The following is a 14,829-nucleotide window of genomic DNA, read 5'->3' as shown; positions in this document are numbered from 1 at the left end:
AATGTAAAATAATTGTGATAAAAACAGAGGAAGCACAGTAAGATAACTATGGGTGTAATATGAGAGTTACTACAGTGAAACTCCAAAACGGATGGCATGGAAACATATTAATGTATTATGCTATCTAAAAGCTAACAATAAGATAATTACAAAAAGATGCATATGCTAATTTCCAAAACAATAAAGACAAGAATCTCATGTAAAAGGAATGTTTAGAAACATAGAATTCAATTCCCCGGCCAAAATCCAAGGCATGGAAGTTCGAAGTAACATAGGAGAAGACATCACTTACAAAAGCATAGAAAGATCCTTCCCTACAGGATTGGGGAGGCCTTTCCATGCATGTCCACAAAACACAATCTGAATGCCCCAAGACTAGCTGAAAACAATGTCCTAAGAAAAATTGCAAAGACTACCTAAAAAAGGCTAGTATCTCATTTTTTCTTTTTGGCAGGAGGCTCTTCATCCTCATCATCATGCCTCTGCTAGTGCCTAAGACTATACATCCTGTGATACACAATACAAATATGTGACTGAATGTGATTGTTATAAACATTAGTGACTGGACACAAATACAAATACAAATATGTGACTAAATGTGATTGTTATAAACATTAATGACTGAATACAAATATATAGGGTAATGTAGCAATATATTTTAGAAAAGTAACTAATGGTTACAGGTTGGTGGAAACAATGAATTAACCTTCAATTCATGCAATGTAAGCTATAATTTGTGGCTGGAGATGAGTCTGGAATGCACAGAGATGGAGGCAAGGGCATTAGCCTTGAGTAGAGAAAGAAGATTAGATAATTGGAATAGGGATTTGTAGTTCTCCTCTCTTTGCAACATTATGGGTTTGTGCAAACTTGAGCTGCAATTAAAATCAATCTAGTTGCAACACAAACTTGCTCTTGTGGAATGAAAAATATGAACTCAATAAACATTCTCAGATAAATGAGACATAAAAGCAGTCATGAACATTCCCAAAGGAAAACATCAACAGATTGCACTTTGAAATCAACCATCCCAACTAATCTGTCACTCACAGTAGACATGGGACATCTAACAATTTTATTTATATTACATCATATCTTTCACATTAGTGACTGAATACAAATATATATGGTAATGCAGTGATATGTTTTAGAAAAGTGACTAAAGGCTACAGGCTGGTGGAAACAATGAATTAACCTTCAATTCATGCAATGTAAGCTAAAATTTGTGGCTGGAGATGAGTCTAGAATGCACAAGGATGGAGGCAACAACATTAGCCTCAGGTAGAGAAAGAAGATCAGATTCCAGCGCTAGAGTCTACATACATCTTCGAGGAAATTGTAGTAGAAACTATGATAGTGCTGGGTGACTTGAGTCTTTGGACAAATCAACAAGCATAAAACATGTTGCAAAATGGAATAGAAACTACACATAATTTGATAAATGCCCCACAACCAATCGATAAGTGACACGCATAGACAGGGGCAAAGTCTGCAAATGTTGTATGCAGACACGAAGAGCCAAAAATAATGTATAAGCATATTCATATTCAAGTAGTTGAATGGTTGCGGCTTACCTGGCAACGAGTCAACAATTCAGAAATGGTCCAAATGGAGGATTCTTTCACAAAACTGATACCTTGCGCTGCCTGCAACGAGTCACCAAGAAATGGAGGATGATTCTGATTCACAAAATGTATACCCTAGTCCTGGCGCTGCTTGAAAGGAGTCACCAACTCAAAAATCAGAAATGGAGCCAACTCAGAAATTAGAAATGGAGGATTCACAAACTGACTATCAAATTTATACATCCTTGCCATCGATGAAAACCAGATTTGAAAACAGGGAGCCGTATCACCCTTGCCCTCCATTTGAAAACCAAGAAATCAGGAAATTAGGGTAATTGGGAGCAAATCCAACCTCCCAAACCAGAAAATGTACGATTTGCAAGAATTTAACAACCTCCCAAACCAGAAAATGGGTGATTTGCAAGAATTTAACAACCTCCCAAACCAGAAAATGGGCGATTTGCAAGAATTTAACAACCTCCCAAACCAGAAAATGGGTGATTTGCAAGAATTTAACATCTCAAAGCAAAAAATTGGTCGATTTGCAAGAATTTAACCTCCTAAACCCAGGCGAATCAGGCCAAATGAGTTTTGCATGGTTTAGCCGCCCCTTTTTTTGGGGGCTAAAATGAAAAAAATAATTATTTTTCAAATAAAATTTGGGCTAACTATATCAAATGGGTGTTTATAAAAATTTTGCCCCTCTAAAATGAAAAACCCCTTAAATTTTGCCCTTGGCTAAAATTCGCCCCTAAAATTGACCATGCTTAGTGATTTTTGCTCAGGAGAGCCATTTGCATTTAAATGCTAGACCTGCTAGTATGATGGTTTCAAACGATCCCACTGTTGCAACGTAAATAGCCTGATCTCCATTCTCCACTTCGACATGGAAAAAGTGAGCTATTATAATTACACATCAATTCTGTCACAACAATTTGACAACATGAGTAACACTAATATAATATATTTTAGGAGAAAATGATATGTAGCATCATAAACTATACAAGTAGTTTAAATAATATATGAAATGGCTTTTTTTTGGTCAAATTTTCCTAAAATTGATAGATATTTTTAAGAATCATAAGTTTAAGTTGTTTAATCTACAAATTAGTTAGAGTGCCTTAAAAGTTTTTTAGGGTGCTAAATTCCTTAATGCATTCAAAAGTACATTTTAATTGATAAAAAATTACAATATTGCTTAAAATTATATTACCCAATTTAGATAATAAAAAAAATAATTATGTCTATTAGTTAAACTAAGTCTAAACTATATTAATAATCATGACATGGCTACCATTCACGATTTGGTCTAGAAAAAAACCTCTAAAAATGACAAAAATATTATTATCAATAATTCCTCTTCCTCTCTAGTTCTACAACTAGCTTCCTGCAGGACCAGTCACAAGGTGATGATATTCAATGTAGTCTTAGCTTGAACTGTCTAACCTTTTCTTTCTTCATGTTCTTTCCCCTTATGGCAAAATTCTTCTCGCTCATGTTTCGGGAGTTTTTTCTCAATGATTGTTTTACTCATTTAGATTCTTCAAACATGTCCCATGGAATGTGATATTGATTATCACTTTATTAAGACAAGTTCCCATTGTGATCTTTATTAGATAATTCTGTCTTTTAAATACATGCTTTCAAGTTCTGACTTGAGTGTAAAATTTGTAAATATTGCCTTAAGTAATAATAATAAAGTTGGGTTAATTAAAGTTAGACAACGAAGATGTGATCTATCTATCTCTATTGGTTGGTTAAGGCTAGAAATTGGATATTTGTGGTTCATCTATTTCTATGTGTTTCATATCATTTATTCCGTTCCATTAACCTCTATTTTTCATTTTCAACCACAAATATTATATTATAGCTCATGTGTTGCATATAAAACTAAAACATACAATATGTTCGAGCATGTGTTTGTTGGCTCGTGTATGCTAGTTTCTAGCTATTTTATTCCAATCTTTGACCAATGCATATAAATGAATAAATCAAAAGAAAATGTAAATGTGTATTTAACGATTCAAATACACAACATGGTGATTCAATATGCTAACCTATAGTGACTGGGTGTTCATCTATATCTACATAATTTTTATTGGTGAAGACATCATAAGCTTACCACATTCAGGGTCCATCCAATAATGACAAAAGAAGCCAAATTCAAATTCAATCTAGGATTTCCATACAACATCACTTCATCATTAATGATCTGGTAGGCAGCAACCTTAGGAATAGATCTTTCTAGCAATCGAAATCTGCACACATTACATGAACGATATCAAAACATACAAAAAAAACCAACGTTAACAGTAGTAGCTAATTTTATGCACATTTTAGATCCATCATGACTCTCAATTATGGGCACCCATCTGCATTAATATCTCAAATGCCATGGAGACTTAAAAAAAATAAGTGATAAAAAACTCCCATCTACTAGCCATTTTCTCACCATTAACCGTTTAGATGATTTTTTTCCATAACACAGTCCACGAACATGGAAAATCATCCTCGTAATTTACAACAAAATATTTACTTAAATCCAACACCAAAACATTTTAATTCAACTCACTCAAATGGACTATGTGTAGCTTGAAAAAACGTACCTTAGTAATGGGGATTGCATGTAAAGAGAGGCAAACATGTAGGAATGGACTAATTCATCAGAGTCAATTGTAGTGGTGAGCACAATTTTGTCTTCACCAATATATTCCATCGACTATGCCCTGCACTTCCCAAAAAACGATGCTTATCTATAGCAAAAGTTTTGATGTTGATTCTATTCTCATCCCACGTATTTAACATGAAAGATTGTTCTCCATTACACAACCAATGAAAACGTTCAAAAGCATGCTATTATTTTTGGTAAAAATGTTTATATCATATTTTGCGTTAAACGCAAAGGAGTTTGCTGTTTTTTTATTATTTTATTTGGAAGCAAAGACAATTTTCATCGAGTAGTTTTTAAGTGTAATTTTTTGGAAAGTTTTTTGGTTTAATTTGCGATTTAATTTGTCTATTATTCGACACGGATTCATTGAAATCACAATTTTCACAGGTGAACTCTTCACAATCAAATTGCCCCATGGATTTTTGATGGTTCTTAATCTATATATAGTCAAAAAAACTAGATTAAACAACACAAATTAAGATTTGGCCACAATTTTTTTCCTCAATCTGTCAAAAACTATAAAAATTACACTTAAAAACTACTCCAATCCTAATAAAATTGGACCATATGAACACTAGCCAACTGACAAAACCTTACATAAACTAGACCTTACATAAAAAGAGAAATGGTAACAAGATATACATACAGTGGGGAACAATGATGATTGAACATTAGGATTCGTGGCTCTTAAAAATCGGAAGACAAATTATTAATGTGAAACAACTCCAATCACTCTCACACCATAAGTCTTAGAGAGGTGTGAGGAGAGACAACATTAATGTCACCTACTCCTTGCAGTCTTGCTCCATGCATAAATGGACGTCACAGACACTTTGGCCCTATTGTCGAGCTAGCTTGTGGTCAAAAGTACATGATTGGCTTATTTTGACACCCAAATATTTCTGGCAAGTAGTTTGTCATTAGTCTCCAAGTAACACCTTAACAAATCCTAGTCCAGATAAAACACAATTTAATATAAAATAATAAAATAACATTAAAAAATTAATAAACCATCAAAAAAATAAGTTTAATAAACTTTAGAACACTTCATAAGTGAAATACAAAATTTTTAAACTTCCAAAATAAAAATTTTAAACATGAAAAGAAGACCCTATGAAGGCCAAATTCCAACCCTCATCTTGGTCTCATCACATAATTAATGCAACATATATTAATATGGAGTTGTTTTTAGTGTAATTTTTTGGATTTTCGGGAATCCAATTTAAAAATATGAAGTGAAATCTTGATTTGTGTTATTTAAACTGGTTTTTGGATTGTATATATGGATTCAACACCTTGAAGAACCCTTAGGGCACTTGCATTGTGCAGAGATTTTCCATCAGATTTGCGTTTTCAATAAATTCCTACCAAATTTTAAAGAAATTAAACATACCCACCAGAAAAACTTTTAAAAAATTGTTAAAAAACAACTCGCATTAATATACACTTCCTAGAAAAATATATAATTATTAATATACACTTGCTAGAAAAATATATAAAATAAAATATTAAATTTAATTAATATGCACTTAGTTGAAAAGTATATAAAATAAATATTAAATTTAAATAATATTTGAAAATCTAATTGTATATCTCCGCCTACAACAATATTTATATTACTTTACTGCAAAGTTGACTTTATTATTATTATATTATTTACAGAGGAAGATATCCTTATTTAAGAGGAGAGGCTCGGCCCAAAAATGATATGTAAAAGATAAACTTGGATTGAGCTCCGTATTCTTCTTCCAATCCACTGCTTCTCGATAACTTAAGGAAAAGTGGTGTCACCATGGATAGAATTTGTTATGGCAAATGGACCGCATGGATAGCTCCCGTAGTAATGCTTTTGCTGAGTTTATTCTATGTGATCACTGCTCAACCAGGTATGTGTTGAAACATTCTAACTCGAAGAAAAGGCTCATGTATCCGCCTCTAACCTTTATGCAACGTTGCAGTATTTCTCTTTCGTCTACTTTTTACAGTCGTCATTTTATATCGAACGACTCTTCTACGATTTGGGGAACAAGATATTTGATTTGTTTATTATTTTCTTGCGGCGTGCAGACTTTCTGAGTATTAGTTGTGGAGCAAATACGAATCACACGGCGGACAACAATATAACATGGATAACTGATGCTCATTACATAGATGTCGGTCACTCACAAGGAATAGGGGACCTCAGCGAGCAAGCCTATGGGTCATACTTGAATAGTTTACGTTATTTCCCAGAACCTCTTAACAAGTCTTGCTATCAGTTGCCAGTGGCCCCTGACGTGCCTTACCTCTTAAGATTATGGTTCCCCCCTTACATGGTTCCCCCCTATAATGGTTCCTTCACTTTCTCTATTGAGACAGTGGATATGCTGGCTCAGCGAAATGTTACATTAGATATGCTTAATCCAATTTTGTACGAATTTATATTGGTTACTAAAGGCAGAGTGTTGTACATTTGTTTGGTCGGACTTAACGATACATCCGACTATGGTGTTCCATCTATCTCTGCGATCGAGATGAGGAGGCTCCAAGAGGGCATGTATAAAAACGCTCAGCCAGGAACAATCTTGGCCACATTATCAAGATATGATGTGGGTGGAAATTCGACAGTGAGGTGAACATTGTGAACTTTTTATTTGAACCAATTTAGTGCGGTTGAGCTTTGGATGGTTGCCATGTTTTTTTGGGTAATGTTTGACATGCTTAGCTTTGGATGGTTGATTGAGCAGGTATCCTCAGGACAAATTCGACCGCATCTGGACATCAGATTTAGAAGCAAGTTCAGATGTACACAATATAAGTTCGAAAGAGCCTATTTCAACAAATAATGCCCTTCCTCCAACTGCTGTCTTGCAAACTGCATGGGTTGTAAACAACCCGGGCAACATTAGAATGCAAAGTGCGGGACTACCCAATGGGGAAACAATATCCGACACGGATCGGACATTACTGCTGTTATATTTTGCAGAGATCGAGAGGTTGAATATGTCTCAATCTAGATCATTTTCGGTCTACGTGGATGGTCTCCCACAGCGTGACGGTGAAACCATTACTTTGAGGCGAAATTATTCTGCTCAAGAGTTCACAATCTATCCAGATACTGCACCAAAACTTTTAGATCTGGTTAAGAGCAGTGACTCCACCCTTCCTCCTATAATCAACGCTATCGAGTGTTACGGGATACATCAGTCGGACCAGGCAACAGATTCTGAAGAGAGTAAGACTTGCCCTCGCTAAATTTCTCATAAGTAAATTACAATATTACAAATCAACGCCTAACGAAGTTCTCAAAATGCAGTTGACGCTCTTAACGCTATCAAAAGTAGATTTGACATAAAAGAATGGATTTTTCTTGATCCTTGCTATTTGATACCGTGGGATGGAATTAGCTGTGATAGCAATTTAAACATCACAATTTCTGGACTGTAAGTTAAATTCTTCGATTTCTTTACTGCTGAAATCGTGAAATCATGAGGCATATAAGCGAAATTGTAACATGCCAAGATGATACTCTTGTTGCCAGAAATTTGTCGGGAAGGAATCTTACGGGAGCGGTGCCTTACGAGATTGCACAGCTGGATTCATTGCATAATCTGTAAGCAAAATTAGACCCTCTTTTTATCTGTGCGTAACCTATAATTTGACCTTCTAAGAAATTCTCCAAATGAAATGTCGTAGAATATGACAAATACTAATGGCCATTCTAAATTGTGTTCATGTGCTCGTGTTTGATAACAGAATCACGACTAGTTTTGTATTTTGGGGATATTCTTGATAGTGTGTTAAAAATATTGGCTGTTTGTAAGTCTTCCACTTGGGAATATACAACTCTGGTTCGGCTTTTCAAGGGAACATGATATGCCTGATTATAGGCACCAATCATCTGTGCAGCATTTACCTATTCGTTTGAATATTATGTCAGCTGATAATCATCTGTGCAGCATTTACCTATTCGTTTGAATATTATGTCAGCTGATAATCATCTGTGCAGCATTTACCATTTTGTGTTGGAATTAGCAGGTCTCTTGCCGATAATCACTTAACGGGACCAGTGCCAGATTTGACCAATCTGCAGAACTTGGAGGGACTGTAAGTTTCTCCTAAAAGAGAACTTTCATTTTGTGGGTTCTTTTGTTGCTATACATTTAAGCAAAAATTACTTTGGTTACTCTGCAGATATTTACAAAACAATAACCTTGATGGGACTCTTGAGTTTCAACCTTATTTCAATAACCTTGATGGGACTCTTCGAGAGTTGTACGTCTGCCTCTTTTTCTCTTTTTTCTATTTAACTTTTTTGAAGTTACTGTCCAACACAACTTCCATTTCGTGGGTTCTTTTGTTGCCATATATTTTCATAAATCAAAGATTAACTTTGGTTACTATGCAGAAATTTACAAAACAATAACTTGAATGGCACTCTTGAGTGGCTATCTTCTCTAAACAATCTTCGAGAAGTGTACGTTGGCGTCTTTTCTCTTTTTATTGTTAATTTGTGTTTTTTGGTCAAACTTTTATTCAAAATTAAATAGAATTAATTAACAAATTTTGTACTGAATGTTTGTGTCGAAATTAACAGGTCTCTCAATCATAATCAATTCACTGGACCAATGCCAAATTTGACCAGTCTAGACAAATTGGAGCGACTGTAAATACCTTCTAAACACAACTTTCATTTTGTGGAATTTTTCAGCTGTTCATTTTCACAAAACCAAAATTGACTATGCAGATATTTACAAAACAATAAACTGAATGGTAACGTTGAGGAGTGGCTTTCTGATTTACAAAATCTTCAAGAATTGTACGTCTCCCTCTTTTTCTATTTGATTTTTAGAAGTGTTTTTCAAAATTCAATACAGTTAATCGATAAATATTGACTCAGTTGTTTTAACTTTTTGTCACACAGAAATATAGAAAACAATAATTTCAGCGGTGTATTTCCTGATCGCCTGCTCCTTAATTGTTCGTTGAAACTCAAGTAATAATATCCTATTTTATATTTCTTATGCTCGTACAAAAAATTGTTTTAAGATCCAAGTGTATGACGTTTATGGAAAATGATATTGAATGAACTTCAAATTTTAATTAATTCAATTTATGGAAAAATGTCTTTCGGTGTTTTGCAGTTACTCGGGAAATCCCTACCTACGGATGGGTAAGAGGGAATGTAATCTCGACAAGAAAAAGAAGAAAGAAAATATGGATACACACAAAGAAAACTTGAAATTGATAGTTGTCCTGGGAATTCTATTCATCGCGTTGATGGTAGATCAATTTGTAAAATTGAGAATAAAAGAGGTTGTAGCTACTGAAAGCAAACATTTCTTGAACCAAGGTAAGTATTAGAAATTTTATTATAATAGGCTTCGGGTACAGAGCCTACAATTTTGTTAGGAAAGTTTTTTTGGCTGGAGTCAGACTGTTTTTATGGTCTTTTTGACAGTAGAAATAAATTTAACATTATCAATCACCATCAAAAACTTCTGAACACCTCAAAATTTAACATTATCAAGCACAATCAAAAACTTCTGAACACCTCAGATCTGAAAGCTTAATAGTTATAACTCAGATTTCCTAAAATTTCTACCAAATTTTCATCAAAATCCTAAAAATTTCCACTATTTTTTTGGGGGGAAAAGGTGGCCAAGATATACTCTATTATAATATATAGGAGTGTAAGCGATAAATGGAAAATCGTTGTGTTTTTACTATTATTAACTGTACTTTCCATTAACGATTTGCAGACCGCTTGATGAATATGGTGTCAAATACACGTGCCTTCACTCTAGATGAGATGATAGCTGCCACACAAAATTTTAGAAGGGAAATCGGACGAGGGGGATTTGGTTCGGTGTTCTTTGGCAAATTGCCCGAAGGAAAAGTCATAGCTGTGAAAGTGCTATCCTTATTCTCCCGACAAGGAATTCAAGAGTTTTTGAACGAGGTAATTCTCAGATATATTACGGTTCAATGTCAGTTTTGGCTGCACCCTAACTATTATTATATGTATCTCATGAGCAGGTTGATCTTCTTTCTAAAATCAACCATAGGAACTTGGTATCTTTATTGGGCTACTGTAACAAAACCGACCAAGTTATGCTGATCTACGAACACATGTCAGGAGGATCCCTACGAGACCACCTTTATGGTAATTATGCAATGTAAAATATGTTTGTTTCAGTCAATAAAATAGCCAAGGTAACCAACAAACATTTGGTTGTTGTCTTCTTTTTCAGGTCCTCGTGCAGAAAATTCATATCTAAATTGGAAAAGAAGGCTCAGAATAGCTTTAGATGCAGCACAGGGTAATTATTTCTCTTAATTATTTTGAAATACAGTAGATATGTACAATCTAAAAGGTAAAATAGCTATTGATGTGTCTCATCTTATTGATTTCCGATTTTTATGTGAAGGTTTGGAATACCTGCACGTGGGTTGCACCCCAAAAATAATTCACAGGGACATCAAGACGGCCAACATACTTTTGGATAGCAATTTGAATGGGAAGTTGGCCGATTTCGGTCTTTCGAGGGTGACAACGGATGAAGAGGCTACTCATGTTACCACGACAGTCAAAGGAACGTTCGGATATCTGGATCCAGAGTATATAACTTACTCTCTCTGCAATATTCTTTATGTTAAAGGAATTCAATGTATAATTAAGAGTACATATGATTTTTTCACCATACTTGTTTTTATCCTGCCAGATATTTCAACACTCAAATGTTGACGGAGAAGAGTGACGTGTATAGTTTTGGAGTGGTGTTGTTAGAGATCATATGCGGTAGACCACCCATAGATACAAATTTACCTGAAGAAGAACTAAACATAATTCGATGGGTAAGGAACCTTATTATCAATCATCCAAAATATACATATTTAACAACACTGAGAACAGAATATGCAGTAGTGCATCTTCTGCTTGAGACTAACCATGAGTATCGGCATCGCGTTACAGGTGACACCGCATCTACTAGAGACCGATGAAAATGGTGGCAAAATAATAGATGTCATAGACAAAAGGTTGTGTGGAGATTACTGCCTGAAATCCATGATTAATGTTGCCAAAACAGCCATGAGATGTGTCCAGGCTTTACCGTCTTCTAGGCCGCCTGTGAGTGAGGTAGTGGCAGAGCTCAAAGAGGCTATCAAACATGAGGATAATAGAATTGCAGAGGAGAATGGTATCCAAAATGGGCATGCATTGACTGGCGAGGCGAATTCAACTAAACGCGAAGGAATGGAGTGGAGCGATAACAGCTCCAACATGCCAAATGAAGGAAGATAACTTCGCAGATACGGATCGAACGAGGGGCGAACAGAACTCTAATTCTAAAGAATGTTTAACCTTCTTTATAAAAATTGTGATGTATAGCACTTCCATGGGAGCATCTAACTACTTTGAGCCGGTGTTGATTAATACTATCTTTCTCAAACTTTATATTTTTGTATAATCGTTCAATAAATTTGAATAAGGTAGTAATTTCCTTTTTGTCTTAGAGTCAATGCTTTCGGATTCTGAAGTAACAACGAATGTGAAGGTATGAGTATCATTCCCAGATCATACCCGTTGCCAGCATAACCAATATTTCCTTACAACTAACTTGTACTGAAATATGAAAAATTAAGTTCTTCTCAATTATAATGATGAACGAAATTCTATTCGAACTAAACAATCGTAACAATCTGATGCTTCAGTAGAAAAGGACAGAAAATGAAATCCAAATTTGTGTATGCTCTGCTCCCAGAAACTACAGTGAAAAGGACAGAAAATGAAATCCAAACTGACCATTGCAATGAAAGATTTTTTCATTTAGACTTTGTTGGTTGTATCTTACACAGAGCACACAAAATGACAAGTGCCACTTTCGCAGTAAGCATAAGATTATATGCATTTAACTCTAGTTCGTATAAGCCCCATAAAAATTTCGTCCTTGAAATTAAAAAAGCACAGGCACCCTCTGATCTGATTTGTTTTTAGGAAAAAAATTAATAGAATGTGCTTGATGATTAACTAACGGATGGCAGTCAAATAATCCCTTCACAATTAAGTTTCGATTTTCCTTTTTTATCTTCCAATCCTTTCGGATATTTATTAATCTTTCTCATATGCGTTGGAAAGGCAATATGGAAAAGACAAAAATTCACACACAAAACACACAATTTGTTTTTTTCTCTATTAAACACACAAATTTGATTGATTATAATTGATCCAATGTGGGGTATTTATGCTTTCTAACTAACCACTCAACTAAAGCTTATCGGGGCTAACGTTTTCATGTAAACCCACACTAAATTTGGCTTTCCCAAATATAAACTGAACTCGAACTAAGTCACACTAGCTCAAATTAACTCACACTCTTAATATAGACTACTTTGTGTGTTGGAATAATTAGATAATTTTAATACTCACCTTTAATTATGACCTCTAAACTAAAACACGACTCATCACAACTCAAACATGCTTGCTATTCTAAGTCTCCTCTAGCTTCACAACACCTAAGTTTCCTCTATGAAACTCAAGGACATCTTTTTCTAGTGGCTTAGTGAATATATCACCCAATTGATCATTTGATTTACAAGGCTTTGAATAAACTTCTCCATTGCTCACAAGTTCTCTTAAAAAATGATATCTTGTATCTATAAGTTTTCTCTTTTGATGAAACACAATATACTTCGGTAGTGCAATGACTTAGATGTTGTCACAATAGATTGTTGTTGATCTTCTTGTTTCTCCTGAAGTCCATCAAAAGTCCTTGTAATCATGCTATTTGACATGTTGTTGATGTCGTTGTTACATATTTTTATTCTTCTTATGAAAGTGTCACAATAGACTGCTTCTTAGATGTCCATGATATCACACCTGAACCAAGATGAAACAAATAACCAAAAGTGTTTTTCCCTATCATCCAAACTTCCTACAAAATCACTATCACTGTAACAAACCAAATCTTTCTTTTTTGTGCTTTCATATAATATGCCACAATTTGTAGTTCTCACTATGTATCTCACAATCCTTTTTCTAGCTTTTCAATGTGATTCTTTTGATGACTCCATAAATCTAGAAATCAGACTAACTTCATGCATAATATCTGATCTTGTAGCTGTGAGATACATAAGATTTTTAACCAATCTTCTGAACAGAGTTGGATTTACATATGATCTTTCATCATCCTTACTTAACTTTGTACCTATCACTATTGGTGTAGGAGCAGGTTTACAACTTTCCATTTTGAATATTTTTAGCAATTTTTTTTCATATTTATTTTGACAAATAAAATTCCTTCTCTGATTGCTCAGCTTCTATGCCAAGAAAATATTTCATAAGACCAAGATCTATCATTTCAAATTCTTTCTTCATTGGTACTTTAAACTAGTCTAGTTCAAGATCACTAGTATAAATCATATCATCTACATGCAAACAAACAATCAAAATTTGACCATGCTCATTTACATTTGTGTACAATATTGGTTCAATGTTGCTTCTGCTAAGTCCATTCTTGATCATATAACTGTCAATTTTTCTATACTAGATTCTCGGAGGTTGTTTGAGTCCACAGATGCTTTTTTCAATTTATAAACTTTGTCTTCATGACCTTCAACTTCATATGTTGAAAATAGCAACAAGAAATGTTAAAAATAGAATTCAGAATTTCCAATTTAATTTGACCTCGAATTAAGTTGTGAATTAAAATTGAATTCTATTCTCATAGCAACTTGTAAATAGTTAATTAAGTTTAATTAGCTTAGGAATTTCAAGTTGGAAATCTTTTGGAAGTCATGTATATGTTCTCCCTAGATTTTAGGGGTCAAATATGAGTTCAGATTGAGTTGTAATTAGATAACTCAATTTTACTGAGTTATAGTCAGTTAAACTAATTAAAAATTGTTTGTTGAACTAGTAGAGGATTAACAGTTAGTTAGTGCACTGGCACATCCACAAGAGCTACTCCAGATAACTGAAGATTCACTCATTAGAAACTCAAGCATGTCAGTTTTAAGAAAGACCAAGTTGAGATTAGAGTGCAGGGACAATGTACTATTAGTTGTATGATTTAATGAGTTGTAAATATCATGCACACAATCAAGAAGAGGACCTAATTAGGATTGTATAGTTTTGGAAGCATAAATTCCCTATAAATATGGGTTATTCATCCTAGGAATTAAGCAAGAAAATAGGGGCTTCGAGAGCTGCAAAATAGGCTAAGGATTTGGCTTGGGCTAGCTTGTGAGCTGAGAGTTGATTATACTTGTGCAAGGATTGTTCTTGTGAGAACAAGCATTGTATTCTCCTCTTGGATTTTTTATTAATGCAATATAGATAGTATGGGTTTTGAGTTGTGGCTTTCCCCGGATAAATATTATGTTATGTGTAATTGATTATCTTCCTCTTACTGATTATTGTTTTCATTGATCTTTATGGGCTTCTGCTATAAAGAGTAGAGTAGATTCTTGTCTTGTGTTTTAGGAAATTACATGAGTTGTGAATCTACTGGAAAATCCATATGGTATCGGCGCTGAAGACATTATACTAGAAGAGATTTCGAAATTTTGAGTTTTGGGTTACAGTTGAAATTCGAATTTGCAGTACATACT

General features: G+C 34.3%; 1 protein-coding gene across 1 annotated transcript; it reads left to right on the top strand.

Annotated features, from left to right (window-relative positions):
* The first annotated feature begins 5,975 nt into the window (after nucleotides 1–5,975).
* LOC149255961 (putative LRR receptor-like serine/threonine-protein kinase At5g48740) lies at nucleotides 5,976–11,711 on the top strand. The gene is made up of 18 exons (XM_089455166.1): nucleotides 5,976–6,122; nucleotides 6,304–6,847; nucleotides 6,963–7,450; nucleotides 7,532–7,658; nucleotides 7,757–7,828; nucleotides 8,254–8,322; nucleotides 8,410–8,490; nucleotides 8,624–8,692; nucleotides 8,813–8,881; nucleotides 8,963–9,034; nucleotides 9,140–9,211; nucleotides 9,360–9,568; nucleotides 9,978–10,177; nucleotides 10,255–10,381; nucleotides 10,470–10,538; nucleotides 10,647–10,836; nucleotides 10,941–11,073; nucleotides 11,192–11,711. Exons 1-18 carry the CDS (start codon nucleotides 6,029–6,031, stop codon nucleotides 11,519–11,521), a joined length of 3,015 nt encoding a protein of 1,004 aa, XP_089311292.1. The 5' UTR covers nucleotides 5,976–6,028; the 3' UTR covers nucleotides 11,522–11,711.
* The last annotated feature ends 3,118 nt before the right edge of the window (nucleotides 11,712–14,829 follow it).

This window comes from Pinus tabuliformis, chromosome 7 (genome assembly GCF_031772625.1).
Source record: "Pinus tabuliformis cultivar Carrire ecotype Pingquan chromosome 7, CPIR1, whole genome shotgun sequence".
In the NCBI taxonomy this organism is placed as follows: Eukaryota; Viridiplantae; Streptophyta; class Pinopsida; order Pinales; family Pinaceae; genus Pinus; species Pinus tabuliformis.
This window is presented reverse-complemented; position numbering and strand designations above follow the sequence as displayed.